The 15,865-nt window shown below is 40.4% G+C and overlaps 1 protein-coding gene across 1 annotated transcript in view; it reads left to right on the top strand.

Moving 5' to 3' along the window:
- Positions 1 to 1,155: 1,155 nt before the first annotated feature.
- Positions 1,156 to 15,865, top strand: part of LOC136555279 (visual pigment-like receptor peropsin) — a 28,169-nt gene continuing 13,459 nt past the window's right edge. The window contains exons 1-2 of the mRNA XM_066547887.1: positions 1,156 to 1,276; positions 9,972 to 10,177. Of these exons, the coding sequence (XP_066403984.1) occupies positions 1,156 to 1,276; positions 9,972 to 10,177 (327 nt within the window). The remainder of the gene's footprint in view (positions 1,277 to 9,971; positions 10,178 to 15,865) is intronic.

A 15,865-nucleotide genomic window follows, 5' to 3' on the forward strand; every position in this document is an offset into this window, starting at 1 on the left:
AAAGCACTGAGAGACATGAAACTAGGCTCCTGTAATCTCTGCAGAAGGAGCCTTTCTCTCCTTTGGAAGCACGGTCACCTGCAGACCCACCAAACAAACCACAGCAGTTTACAAAGCCTCTGTTCTTCACTGGAGGGGGCCACCAGAAGGAGGAAGGAGAAAACTGCAAGCCGATCAAGGTATTAATCACTCCCAGTGTGTGAAGACTGAGTGAGGGGAAAACAATCATCAAAAAAGATGCTTAACCACTTTGCTACTCCAGATGAAGTAATTTAGACTCAAGCTTTTTAGTTATGAGTACAACCTGATTGTTAAGAGAGGCCATATCTAAACTACAATCATTGATACCTCAGAAAAGACTAACAGTATTCCCAGCTGACTCAAATCCCATGCACTTCAACAAAACAAGATCTCATTTTTCAACAGTATGGGGAAAATCCTGCATCATACTTGGAGATTATTCCAAGATTGGAGGGTCCTTAGCAGTCTAAAAATATGATCCAAAGTACTTACATTTTTTTTCAACCTGTACTGGAAATGGCCTTCCCTTCTTTTCAAATTAACAACTATCCTGCCAGTAAAGTAAATTAATAGATTTTTTTTTCTGCTATGTTAAAGTCACATTCTCAGGTGGTGACACCTCCCTGTTTGGTTTTTTTTTTGTTCACCATGCCATTTTTTAATTTTTGTGAGATTTTTCCTGAATTTCATTTGAACTAAATTTCCACTCATCTTCAATGAAGAAAAAAAGATAAAAGTACAGTTATGTAAGCAACATATCAGTATGGTGTGGGTGTGCCTGTGAGCCTGTAGGTTATGTGGTGTCACCTTATTTTAAAGGAAGTTGTTTCTTTTGTCAGATACCCACTCTTCATTAGAGATTTTTGCACATAGCAGTAATGAGGATTCAAGGAAGTCTTCTGTCTTTTGCTGGTCACAGGTTCACAGGCTGTATTAATAGATAGGATTAGTGAGGAAGAATAGGTCAGAAGGCTGCAAAGCTCCTGTCCCTTGAGATTTCCTTCTTTAGATCATTAGTCTTATTGAGAGCGCCCTTGATTACAGCGAGCAGAAACTGAGGAAAAGGCTGGAACCATTTTATTCACCAGGACATTCTGGGGAAGGGTGATTTCTGCATCAGAAGCTCCACTGAAAATGTCTGTCCATTTCTCTGCACAGGCACCCTGGAGGAACAACAACATCAGTTTTCTGACAAGAGAGGCAGCTGTAACAGAGCAAGGAGAGACTATCATAGGTTTCTACCTGTTGGCTTTAGGTAGGTATTTGGCTTGGGTGTGAAAGGAAACTCTTAAATAGATGTTGTTATCAAATTCAAAGTGATTCATTTGGGATTTATCCCTAAAGGAACAGGATGGTAGAAAATGTCACTTTGTTTCAGCAATTGTAAGATCAGAGAAGTATGTTTTGCTTTTGTTGAAAAGACATTTATAATCAATGCAGAAATCTTGAGGAAAAATATATAGTCAAGCCTGTAAACTTTCAACTAATGTTCATTAAGCTTAATATGTGGGAAGATAAAAGAAGTACCTTGTCAGCAGTACATGATAATTCCATGTTTTCTTGTGTTTTAGTAGCACTGAATAAATGTTCCCTGATTTTCAGAGTTATGGCTGTTGACAGTCAGTTGGCATCCTACAATTATCTTCTGGAGAAACACAAAATATGTTTTGTGGTTCTTAACTTAAATTGTTTGTCTTGTTCTTGCTTTAAATGCTGGATGCATATAGAAATTGACTTCTTCAAATAGGTTCTAAGAAAGATCTAAGTACTAGAACCTTATCCTATGTTAGCAGTCACAATACCAAGTATTTCTTTTAGTTCTGCTGGAGGACAAATATTGTAAGTGTATAACAGGGATTTGAAGATGGTACTCAGTACAAATGCACTCTGATACCACTGTAATTTTGGGTTGTTTGTTTAAATATTATCTATTTTGGGCAGACTTATTGCCAAACACAAGGAAACTTTATGAAATTTCAAAGAGTGCAAGCATGCTAGGTAATAAAAATTTTCAACTATAGGACCTCACAGAAAAATAGAAGAAAATTTAACTTTTATTTAATCTGTTCTTCTAAACAGCATGTACAAAAATGTCTGTTTTTAAATTATTTGCCTAACTGATTTCTTTTATTCTTAACTTATCACATATTTCAATTCACCTATTAGCCCTCTGCTTACTTTTGACAAAGGCTTGTGGAAGTTAAAATGTCAAATGCTAAGTATTTTAATATGTTTACATGAAACTTTCTTATTTTCATCTCTAAAAATTAAGGAAAGTTGTGCTTAAAACAAAAACAGAGATTTTAATAGAAATATATATGGCTTCTATCTTAGGAGAGTGGTTGTAAGGTAAAACAGAGATATTCCAATTTATCCCCACTCTGTTCACATCTGTGTATCCCCTCATGAATGGCTGGGAAATGTCTGCACCATCAGCTAAACAAGCAGTTGCACTTAGGACTCAAAAGAACATCTTAGGTCAGCAAGGCCAGTCCCCTACAGAGGCAATGTATAATCTCATTTACACAGCTATTATGCTCCCTCATATAACTGGCTAGGTTTTTTTTCTGGTGTTGTTATCACTCTTCCAATTGAAAGCACATTTCTGATTTTGTTTCTCTATTGGATAGGAGCCTTCACCTAAATTCTTAGCTAAAGTGATCACAACAACTTTGTACAATTTTTGGTCATTCCTTTTAATTGAAATAAATTTTTGCTTGCAAATGACACCCTATGGCCAATCTATATTCCTGAAGGAGCAATCATACCTTGAAGCCTACCTCTGTATTCCTATATTAAGCAATTGAGGGAATTTTCTTTTGTTGGTTGGTTGACTGGGGGGCAGGGAGTAATTGTATTTATTTATCTCCTCTCATAAGATCTTTTCCCCTGTCATCCCAGCAGCCTTATAGCAAGGACTGAATACAGCATCCAAGCAGGGTCTTGCCATCACTATTCACATTCATATTTACACTCTATCAACTCTACTGATCCCTCCCAGTATTGCCTCTGCATCACACTGGTAGTTCAGACTTCTTCCATCAATCAAGCAGCAGAGATGTTCTCCTATGCTGCTTCCTGGTAGTGATCTCACATTTTCTAGCAAATATCTGCTTGGGCCCTTTAGGCTATTGAGATTTGATTTCTTCAGATCCTTCAGCCAAGCCTGCAAGTGCTTGCATGTCATAGCTGCTGTTCTTGAAACTTAACTCAAGATTCAAAACATAAGTTCCTTTTCTTGCAGAGTATGTACAACCAGCAGAAGCACTACCCCAAGTTAAGTGTAGTGTAGATCTGGTTAAAATTGATGGATGTAGGTATACCTTTTGGAAATGATAACTTTTGAAAAAATCTGTTAGTTATACATTAATCTGGAAAGTCCAAATTTCTTTTCTCCTCAAAGGTCTACTGTCACAGTTCTGCAAGAACCAGCCACAGCAATTTAGAGTTATTAGTTTTACATACACCAATAACTCATTCCATCCAGGGAGCTGTGATGTGGCAGAACAAGTGCTCTGTCCTACAGACACCCTCTTGCCCTTCTGGCAGCAGAGATAAAAGGCCAGTCCGTGTGCTAGCTTCCTGTACCTCTGGTGCTTTAGGGCTCTGGCAAGACAGTCTATATTGGCAGGAATCTACATATACTTCCTTACACAAAGCCCCAAAGATGTTCCTATTTGATACTCTTGGGGTTTTGATGCCTTGGAAAATGGCTTCAGTGATAAAACTTCTGTAGTTACTAAGTGTTTTCTTCTCTTTCGAATTTCAGTATGGCAGTGCCGCTTGTTGCAAATTCCGATGTACTTTTCCAAAACCAAGGAGACGTATGTGATTGGTATTAGCATTTATCCAGAAGATGGGGTTCCTCTGAGTCTCCTCACCTTCTCAGGATAAAGTCCTAAAAGCCTAACTATATTGGGCCAAGTCTTCCCAGAGTCACTCATCTTGACAGAGCTCATGGATATCCAAGAGCCATAGTCTCACACCTTTTGCTGAGGTAACACCTCTGTGTGTACCCTCCTGGAAATTCTCACAAGTGACAGGTAGCACAGCTGTCATTTGTGTCAGACAGGACACTGATGTATGCATTGTATGTGATACAGCAGCCAGGCTGTTTTGGATCCAGGTGAGGGCTCCTCAGCACCCTGCATGGGAGCCTCAGTGCAGTGGTGTCACACACTGACACCAAGAGCAAACCAGCAGAGGAAGTATGTGGTACATTTTGTAAATGCTGATGGACATTGAGACCACTACACTGCTTCTTGACACCCAAGCCACTGTTCCATCATTCTCCTTGTTAATGCTGTGGCCAGGGGATCAGCAAAGTGTGGGGAAGGTGCAATGCTCACTTCGACAGCAGTGATCCACTCTTAGAGGGACTATCGGCAAGTGATAGTTTCTGCTATCACTGTGCTGTGTCACTGTTACCCTGTGCTAGGTCACCTGGGGCAGCATCCTCCTTCTGAAGGCAGCAGTCTACTCCCATCCTTCCCTTCAATGAGCTCAGAACTGTCTCCAGCAGGCAGGTGAAAGCTTGTCCTGCTGCTGGGATTACATCTGACCCCTTTTTGCCTATGCCATAAGTGGTGCAGTACTGTGGAAAATCCTTGTACAGTTTAAATTATGAGGTACAGTTTAAAAGCACTGCCCACTGCTGCTGGCTTCTAGACCTGGGGAAAAAATATAAAGCTTTTTTTGCTTCAAAATTATTAACTGGAATTCTTAAGTTGGGTGTTTTTCTGCATTTATGCATAATTTGTTCTCTGTTGGCTTTCCCTCATTTCACTCTTAACTGGGCCTGTTAGAGCAAATAGGAAGCATAAAAGGAAATTTTATGTCAATAGGAGAGAGTATTAATTAGAGGGTAAATTCTGACTTTTGTGAGTGCTTTCATCAGAAAGGCATGCTGAGTGCATTACCAATCCCATCAGAACAGACCACAAGATCCAAACATGCTTTAAAACACTTCTGAATGGTAATAGTAAACTGTTACTTGACAAGTGACAGAATGAGTGTTATTTTGGGATTTTGTTTGACAGATAAATCTGAGAAGGTGGGAAAAGAAACAAGCTATTCACAGAACATTCATCCCCAAAATGATTGCATTTATTGAACAAATAATCTGTCCATGCTTTGTCAAGTCTAAAACAAGATGACTCTTTTCCTTCCTGCCAGAACTGGCAATATGCCCTGGACAGGATATTGTGTGTGTATAATTGGCAGCAAAGACTGAAAACAGAGTAGGGTCACTTCACAGTTGCAATAGTTAATGACAGCTTTGCAAATTCTCTGAATTTTATCACTGTTTTAATTAAAGTTTTCTGGGCAGAAAATCTTTTGCAGCAAGCCTGTTCTGATTGGCATTTACACTTGTGTATGTGTAGTTGTGTAACTGATTTCATTCATGCCTGCTCTGCATTAAGATGCTCAATCCAATTTCTGTCCTAGAGGAAGTTTATTTGCTGAGGAAAGAGCTTAGTTTGTCCTGTGACACTGAGCCTCACCTTTTGCTCTCACTTCTTGAGTTCTTCCACTTAAGGCTTCATTTATATTTTAAACTGTGATGGCTGAGTTGTAACGCCCATTCTTCTATTTCAGTCTTGCCAGGTTTTACAAGTAAAGGCCGTGCAACAATGTCTAATAAGAGCAAGTCTAAGTAGAAAGCATAATAACGTATTTTGGCTGGGCACAGGTGAACTAATCTATTGGAAATGTGGATGACCAGCTCAGAGCTATCAATTCACATGTGCCCAAATTTAGTTCTTCAGAAACAATGTTAACAATGAAACTGCATTCAGCCTCAGGCACGTATTGCTTGTTCAGTGATCATCTCAGGTACATGAGGAAAAAATAGGGCATGTATGAATGCACAGGATGGAGGGATTTGACAGAAATATTTTTAAAATTACAATGTACTTTTTCGATATTCTTAGAGTTAAACAAACTCAATGTCCTCAGCAGAAAGGAGACTGAAAATCTTTCAGCAGAAAGATTTTCAGTCTCCTTAGTCACTCTTTCTGGCTACTTTTCTGCATGGGCTGGTGGGCATCACGCTGACTCAGGAGTTTGTGAATAGCTGAAGGGCTGCCAAGTAAGATGACTTTCACCAGCTTTCTTGGCAGCTCTTCTGTTCCTCCCCAAGAAACCATGGATAACAGCACCAGACTCCCTTGTGGAGTGCTTTTGACATCTGTGGATTAAAGTGCTCTGTTAGAGAGTGTTATTCCAGGAGCAGGATTACTACAAAATTAAATAGGGGCAATACAACATTTTTAATACTGCTTTCCATCCTATTCCTCCTACCTCACAATGTTTGCAAAACTACTGAAGTATTTGCATATTATCTGTGTATTTTGCCATGTCAGAAGATCTAGCATCTCTCTGATGAGCAACTCAAGTCAGACTGTGCTTATGGGAAAGATGTGGTGATCCCTCTCTGAACCTTATGCTGGGTGGCAGTGCTCAGTTTCTGCCTAGCTGCTATTTTTTTTCTTCTCTTTCACCACATTTTGACCTCAGTTGAAATCTGTCTTTTTTCACCAGGATTGCCTTAGTATGCTGGGTTTGGATTTTGGGGTTGGTTTGAGTTTTTTTCTGCATACTCTTATGAGTGAATATTAGTGACAGCTTGTAAAAGATGGAACAAGTTCCCTCAGTTGTTTATTTTTCTATCTTCTGTTTTACTGAGATGACACCTGGTAACATGGAGGCACTTCAAAGTTCAGAGGTTTCTTTCTGGACTCTTGATCTACCTCTGACATCCCCTGAGGCACACACCCTGTGAAATGCAGCTGACGAGATCTCTGCCCTCCCTGAGAGTGTCAGTGCTATTGCTCTGCTTGCCTTGAATTTTCAACCTTCTTCCCCATTATGCTGTCAGAGCTTGGGGGAGGAAGGGAGAGGGGTTGTTTGGTTTGAGCCATTCTTTTGGTTGGGGTAATTTTCTGGTTTGGGGTGGTCTGGTTTGGGTTTTTTAAGTCAGTCAGTCAATATAGGCAGCAACCCAGACTAGCACATGTATCTGATGGCACAGAGATCCAATGTCCCAGACTCACTACTCTAGCTGACAGCACTTTTATGTGACCACTGATTTTGTTATTGTAAACTATGGTTTACTAAGAATTCATTTTCTTCTTTTTCTTTTTCTTTTTCTTTTTCTTTTTCTTTTTCTTTTTCTTTTTCTTTTTCTTTTTCTTTTTCTTTTTCTTTTTCTTTTTCTTTTTCTTTTTCTTTTTCTTTTTCTTTTCTTTTTCTTTTTCTTTTTCTTTTTCTTTTTCTTTTTCTTTTTCTTTAATCCAAATTAATATGATCTACTACCCAGACAGACCATTTTAGGGACTGGATATGCCAGTGCAAGTTCTCCACTGCTTTGCTTGAAAGGACTGTGCCTACCTGCAGAAATCATACTCACTCTGTAACCTTATCTCCCTTGGTGCATCCCTCATCTTCAACCTCAGTTTGTGAATGTAGTTCCCAAAAGTTATCACAAGTACTGTGTCTCTCTCACCTCTCATTGCTCTAAAATGTGCAATGTTGTTTGGTGTGATGTTTTGGTCAAGTTCTTCCTTAAGACACTTTAACTGAAAACTCCCTTACCCTCCAGGCTAGGGGGAATTTGCTCTGTATATTCCCAGGAAGGGCAGGTGTCTGACACTGGGAGGTATCCCTCCTATCCATTACAATGCACTGGCAAAATTTTGTTATTTACAAAGGAGGTGCCATTTTATTTTGTCTAGCATTTTAGCACTCTGTCTTCATATGGACAGGAAAAAATATTTCATACCCACTGCCTTGATAAATATCTAACCTTGCAGAGGGTAGAACCGACATACACAGACAACACAACTCCCATATTTTCGTTTCAGGCTATCCTCATTCATTCCCAAAGCCTTTCTCCTCCAGTGCCCTGCTCTGCCTATTTATAATACCTAGATTCAAACAAAAGTCACAAAATCCCTGAGTTAAAGTGCATGCAGTTGTTCAAAACAAGACTTGATTAAGAAACATTGTCACCTAGTGGCCAGAACAAGGTATATTTACTATTGCTGGTCTTGTAACAAGGTATACATAAAATGTGTGTGTGTATGTCAGTGTATCATCTCACCAGTGATTATTTCTGGTAATACCATAGGCTGACATTTCAGCTCTTCCCAGTTCAAATACTCTTCACATGTTCATTCAACTAAAAAAGATAGAGCAGCAGAAGCTTGGCAATGCTGCAGAGAGAAACTATAGAAACTAAATTGCTCTGCAGAAGAAGCAGAGCCTTACAGAGACTGTCCCATCAACCACCTCCCTCCCACTCCATAGTGCCCAGAGCACCTCACCGGGAGGTATCTGCTCATTCTCTTTCTTTACAGAACAAGTGCCTTGCTCTTTGTCATTTCAGCTCCTGAGACTTCCACATGGCCTGGAGAGGGGGAGGCAATTTTCTCCCCTCCCTTCCTATCCCCAGCAGCCTGGTAGTGAAGTGCTGGATTCTTGACACTGAGGTGGTGCTTCCTGAAGGAAGGCAGCTGCCCCCTTGCTGCAACATTAAACCTATCAGCCATCTTCATAGCACAGACTCCTTTGAATATCCAGAGGTGCTGTGCAGAGCCATCATGTCACATCTTTCTTTACTCTGTTTGTTCATCTCTTGCTGGGTCAATATACAGCAGCATTATTTTGGGATATCTGCTGTTTGTGCCTGGGCAGAGGGCTGTGGGTCAGCTCTTCTGTCCCTCTCCTGGGAATATTGTAACCTGGCATATGCCACCAGCTGTTGCATTCCTTATCCTGCCGTGGGCAACAGACACTCAAAAGAGGTCATGTCTTGCTCTGCCTTACCAAGGTGAAGCGAGGCCACCAATGTCAGAAGTGGCAGAGCTGGTTTGTGGGATAGAAGCTGGAGCCAGCTGGGAGCCAGGTGCTGCCTGGCCTGCTGCTCAGCCCTCCACCCCCTTAACTGGCTAAGCCACATTTTCAACACTGAACCTGACACTTATCTATATACTTTCTGTTAAAAGTCATTCATCTATACACATCTATGTAATTGCAAAACAGTGGGAGGCAAGCCACCAGGGCCTTGCACTGATGGGCAGAGCAATAGCTGTAGACATTTGGAAACTCCAGGTCTCTCCAGCAGAGTGTCTGACTTTCAGCAGGTTTACAGTTTTCTCCCTTGTGTTTTGCTCACATACTTAGACACATACAAGTCTGGTATCTCTGTTCCTGGAAGAGTAAAAGAGAATGCAACTTTCTGCAGAATTAAATAAAAGAAACTTTGAAGTTCTATTCCAAATATTCTCTTCATATAGATTATCATGTGTATTACTGAAAAATATTCCCATCTGGGACAGACTTTGCTGCAAGGAGATCCTAGATTGTTGTAAGAGAAGAAACCTAGTTGTATTAGCTGCACTTTTCTAAGGAGAACTGATAAAGCAGCCCTCTAGCTACGTGTGTGAACATTCTGTATCCATTATTGTATATGAGGAACTTAAACAGTTGCAGATTTTGGCAGATTGTTTGTAGTCTCTGCTCCACTCTACCAATATTTCTTACTTCGTATTTTCCCAGGTGTAACACTTACGAGTTTCATCTATCCACTTAAGGAAAAAGCTTTCAGGGAAAAAATCCACTTTAGACCCTTGAACTGTACATCTTCAGTAGGTGTAGCAGCAGCTCTTTGTCTTTGTTCTGTTTTATTGCTGCACTCAATTACTTGCACTTTCTTCTGAAATGCACCCAACTGCTCAAAAAGCTTTCATGCATAGTTGTCTAGTGGATAATCTGGTTTCATATACTTCCAGTGGAACAAAAGGGAATTTTAGAAGATATGTCAAACATTTACACACTCAACACCTCCTTTCTTTATTTGCTTTTTTGATTTCATAAATAATAGAATGGACTGAGTTGGAAGGGACCTTAAAGATAATCAAGTTCCATGGATTTTTTTTTTTTTTCAGGTTGGTTGTCTTGGTTTGGAAACAGCATTGTGATTTTTGTCCTGTATAAACAAAGACATCTTCTGCAGCCCACCGACTACCTCACATTTAACTTGGCAGTGTCAGATGCCAGTATCTCCGTGTTTGGTTATTCACGGGGCATCATTGAAATCTTCAATGTCTTCAGAGATGATGGATTCATTATCACATCAATATGGACTTGCCAGGTAAGACTGGATTACACGTAAATAATCTGACAAAATTAATCTGAAAAAAGGGGTGCAGCTATTTCTGTGGTAGTGCTGTATATAAATAACCAGACAGCACCCAAAGCATGAAAGGAGGTGGTCACTAACCTTTCAAAAGGAGTGTGTTCTCTTTTGTTACACCTGTAAATCTATGCATTTGATTAGTGCTTCACCAGTTTTCAGTAGGTTTTTTTCCTGTGTATTCGCAACAGTTCTTACTAGTTTGGTGGTTTTTACTTTTACTTTTACTTTACTACATGTTAGAGCTCACACTCATATTGGAAAAATCAAGTCATAGGCTGTGCTTGACTTCAGGTCACCTGAAGCCAGCCTGGTTGCTGCTTTAAGACAAATGTTAAAGTGCCAAAGTCGACTCCTGCTTGACAAGGCATGTGGAGCCAAGCCTCCATGCAGCATTTGGGCATAACCATACATTTTAGCATGCAAGGTTTTGCACTAACTCAGTTGTAACTCTTCAATCACATTTCTAAACTCTGGCTTGATTCATTGCCTGTGGTAGAATGAGTGATTTAACTTTATGCCACAGTTGTGATCTTGGAGGCAGCTCTTTGTTGGAGTACTCGGAAAAAGTTATTACTGTTAATTCCAAAACATACCTCTGTGGGCAGAATATAAATGCACCCCATGGACAGATAGCACAAAGCTGGCTCCCTGGTGCTTTCAGCAACAACTGTGGGAAAGATTATACTCTGTTTCATCAGGGAATCAAAAACCTGAAAATGACAGGATAGCCTACGGCAAGGTGTAAGAAAGATCATGATGAAGGAAAAGGGAGAGAAAAATAATCCTCTTTTCTTGGAGGCTTGGTTTTTAGGTTTTTTTTAAGGAGGAAGTTGAGCTATTGTGCCACATAGATGAAAGAACATTTACAGGTCATGTCCCCTCCATTTCAATAAAAAGGATCTGTTTATGCAGAGAGGAAGATGTCCTGTAGGAGACTGATTAACCTAGGAGCTGTAGCTTGATCTAATTTTTTTTTTTTTTAATGTATCTCTAGAGTCATTTGGCAGAAAACAATTTATCAAAATGAAGCTAATTATTTCCTCAGCAAAATAGCACTCTTTCTCTAATGAGATGACCTACAGTTGCAGTCTAAGGTCTGTTGAGCAGAAACTGAATTTCTTCATTTATGGAAAACTTTGAAGTCATCAGATAAATAAACACATACCTGAAAACTGTAAGATTCACACCCGTATTCAGAATTAAACAGATGCATGTTTTTTCCCCCCTCTTTCAAGGAAGGTTGGAGCTATGACTGAGAAAGGAAAGGCAAAATCTGCATCTCCAGGTTCAGTTCTAGCTTTGTTGCAGATTTCCTGTGTAAGACAGGGTAAGCCATTCAGTGTGAAATCCTGACCCTAGGTCAGTGGTGTAACTTAGTGCTTACAACTCACAAGGTTGAGACAAGTAATATTGAATGACCTTTCTGCATTCCTACTGCAAGCTCTTTCAGAGCCCTGTCTGTACTGTGGCTTCTTCTTTTGGGCTGTATAAAGCAGCACACAGAGGAATTGGCAAGGCATGGCACACTCTGTCTCTCATCTTGGTTTGCATGGGAACTTCTGTCAGGAGCCTTACAGATTCTTTCATGATGCTTTTGCCTGGGAATCTGTCTTTGGCTGACTTGGAGCTACTAAGTCTTGTTATGATGATCTGACTTTTTTTTTTAAGATTTTAAAATATTGAGATAGAGTGGTGCTTGTACTTTGTGAGATGGACGTGTGCTTAATCTTGCTGTACTTGAACTGCTTTTTCAAGGGGAGAAATGGTCCATAACATTTTTAGATTACCCAGATATTTTGTTGGTCAGTCTGTGTTAAGTAATTTGGTTTGTATCTTTTTTAAACAGTATTCATTTGTAAAGTTTGGATATCAAGCAAAGTTTTAAGGTATTGGGATCCAAGGACTTTGAGCAGGACACTCATAATGTATTGGCTTTTCTTAACACACTGATTTGCAAAACATTACATTTTCTGCTTTGGTAGTCCTCTGTAGGCTCTAGAGAGTAACATGAACCATTCCAAATATGAATTTATACTGTTATTAATACTAATTAAAATGAATGGTAATCTGGAAAATCAATTTGTACTTTGAATTAAGTTTGGATTTGTTGTGGCTTGTTGAGTGGTCAAGCTGCTTATGGATTATTGAGAGAACATCATGTAGGATTCCTGTTTCAATCAAGATTTTGCGCTGTCTTGGGGAACCTCAAAAACATGTGTAAACGCTGACTTCCATCTTCTTGATTAATAAACTAGACAAAACAGAAGCCAGTGATGAAAAAATAGATTAAGGAAATAGAGTGGCTGGATTCTAGTAAGAATATTGTGCAGAAATAGCAGGAAGCTTCTGTGCATAAAAAAAAGATGTGAAATCATCCACATGTGTGTAGGCAGCCAGCACAAAGGTAATTCTGAAAATGTTTAATGTTGAACAGCAATAGTGTTTTGATTGCTGTAGTCTGAATTTGTAGTTTTACTAGAAGGGGTCTCACAGGTAGAACATGAGGAATGAGGACCTTTGTGCCATGAAGGTAAAGCCCATGCTTTCTGTCAGGACCAGCTGAAGTTGGTGTCTCTGGCTCTCCTCATGCACTCAGGCTCCTCTGCAAGTAGCTGGGGTGGCACTTTGCATACATGAGCATGGCTCTTTCCTTAGCATGGTCCATGTGTTTTCCCTCACTTGGTTTGTTTTGCTGAGTCCAGAGGACAGCCTTATTTGGTTTTCTGTCATTGTCTGGTTCACTACACATTTGCTCCTATTGATCAGTTTCTGCTGTCAGGAACACTTAGGAAAATTTTATTTTCCCAAGCTAGCCTGTCATTTCTGTTTATGAAGAAATTTCATGAGCTCACCTCACTTAATCCACCTAACTATTTTGTTTTCCTCTGACTCGGGTCTCCTGTGCCCTCAGGTAACATTTTTCAACATTAAGGTTCACCATCCTGGGCTGCTGTGGTTGGAGGGAATGGGGGAAAGACAGACAAAGAGTACTTCTCTCAAAACAGCCTGGTCTTTGAAAACTCTCTGTAACAAAAGATGTATCTCCAGCTACCAGCAAAATCTCACTGCATACCTGCTGAAAGGGACAAAGACGAGTTCTGTTCTCCTCCTCTGTATGGAAGAAACAACACTTTTCTTTCTCATGCCAAACATTATTTTTTAAGTCTGACAGGGCTCTTCTCTCAGGAGTGAGGTTAGATGGTACATCTGTATCCAAATGCTACCTCTGCTCAATGCTCTGTACAAATACAGTTTTCCAATGGTGGCCTTTGGAATCTGCTTTCACTTTTATACCTCTGCTCTACCGCTGTCTCATTCCTGAACTGGACAGAGGAAGGACAGTCAGTCTCTGGCACATCCATTTTCTAGCCTCTGCCAATATGATCAGTAAGTAAACTGGTTCATATGGTGAATTTTAGGTCAGGGAATGTAACCCAGGGAATGTAACCCAGTGACCAAGAGCCATCTGTTCCCCTATTGACCATATTCCTAGTGAAAAGCTATCTCAGAATATATTTTTGTCCTTCACATATTTTTTATTTGTATGTTCTGCTGAACCAGAAGTTGCAGGGAAACCTATAAATAACATTGTATGCAAATGTTCATGTAGGAAGAGGAGAAATACTCATTCTCAACAGGCAAACATGGCTTCTTCTGAACTTTATCTATCAAGTGATCTAAAGTTTTTCTTGTATTTTTAATCACGTGGCAAATACAACAAAAGATGCAGATTTCAGGAGGCCTCTAAATGCGGGGAAAGGATTATAACCTATCTGAACTCCATAGGTACATTACAGTCATGTCTGAAAACAACAATGGGCTATGGAGTGCCTTTGAATTTGAAATCCTTCATAATCCTGGTACTTCAGTTTAAATTTGTTTCCAGTAGTTCACTTTTCTAAGTTTTAAAATTATTTTTGATAATGCAGTTTGGTTATTTAAACATTAATTTTTCAAACACTTAAAGGTATTACTATGAGGATCAAGGAAAATGACTGTTCTTACCACATGCTCATGCTGTTGGCATAAGCTTCTTTTAAAACACATTTCTTATTTCTGACTGTTTCTTACATGAAAGATGTGTCTGGGCTGTGCACCCCAGAGCACAGGGTGGATATCTCCAGGTGACAGACATACCCCCTGTCCCTGACATGCTGACTGATGCTGTTACCGCAGGTGCACTCACCTCACTGTCAGCCTAGGTATTCTCAGTCCATCTGGCCAGCCAGATGGGGCCAGAGCATCCCCAGCAGGTCTGTCTCTGCACAGAAACATCCTCTGGAACAGCCATTTTTAAAAAAGTTCCACTTTGAGGTATTAGTGAGCACCAGGGTAGCTTGTGTGACAGGATCCAGCTCACACTGACTCTGTCCCTGCAGCTCACCCTCATCATCACAAGGGCCAGCCTTCAAGGACCTGCCTTCAGCCTCACAAAGCTGCTTCAAGAGAGAAATGACTGTTTCATCCTCTGGCTGGGTTTACTACAAAGCAGGAAGGAAATCTGGGTTTGAATCCTGCAGTGCTTCCATGCTTCACACAGCACTTTACTCCAGTCTGGCATACCCTGGACAGGAGCACATGGCAATGTGGTGGTCAGCAGTAAACCCCACACTGCACACAGGTATTTCTCTACTCTGTAAGCCCTAACCTAATATACTCGTGCACAGTGTGCCTGACAGCACCAGATCTGGGGAGTATGGGCATCCCAAAAGGGTATGGTGCGGCCAGGAAGTCCAAAATTATCTGGAAGCACCAGACTTAGTGTGTATGCATTAAGGAGTAAGTCACCCACAGATTTCTGGGATTTCTTGCACTTTAGCAGATTTTCCAGATTGTGGTGGTGTAGCTGATCAAGTTGCCATCTGAAATCCCAGATAAATAGGGATGTCTAAGAAAAGCTAAATTAGACGTGCAAAGTCCCTGATTTAACAATGCTGCTGTTGGACAAGGAGGGTTCCCTTTCCTCTAATGGATGTCTGACACTAATGCAGGGAGCCTCTTTTAGTCTCTAGCCCCAATATTTTTTTGCTTTAGCAATTGTTTGGTACTCCCTTATAATGAATAGTCCTGGGTCTGTGTTCCAAAGTGAATCCAGCTCTCCCACACAGTCCATGGAGGTAAAGGGGGAATGGGTCAGCCATCGCTCTGCTTTTTACAGTGACACTGATAATTTTTGAAAGGTCTTGTAAAGTTAAGGGAAGGAAATGGCTGTGAATAACAAGGAATCACAATCTTTTGTGTTGAAAAGTAAAAGATGGAAAATCAAGCAGAGGGTGAAACATGTCCATCCCCTTGTTCTGTTGGCTTCCTTGGAAGCCTCATTTGCTCACCAGCTTTGCCACCTCCAATGCAGGAGCAGAGCTCAGAGCCACAACCCTCCTCTCACCAAGGCAAGTGACCAAAGCCTGCAAAGCTGAGCACATTGGCCCTTGCCCCTTTTTGGAGATTCAACTACCAGCCACTCCATCTTGCTAGCACCTAAGAACTATTTTGGGTATTATTAAATATCTAGGGCTCTCTCATGACATTCTAAGAAATAATGTCACCTTTTGTAAAAATTAGAACTGAATATCTGAAACACCAAAAATAAAATTGCAACAGTAGGAAATGCTGAGAAAAGTATGATGAAAACATATGGGGTCT

The sequence above is a fragment of the Molothrus aeneus genome, chromosome 3 (genome assembly GCF_037042795.1).
Source record: "Molothrus aeneus isolate 106 chromosome 3, BPBGC_Maene_1.0, whole genome shotgun sequence".
NCBI classification, from domain to species: domain Eukaryota; kingdom Metazoa; phylum Chordata; class Aves; order Passeriformes; family Icteridae; genus Molothrus; species Molothrus aeneus.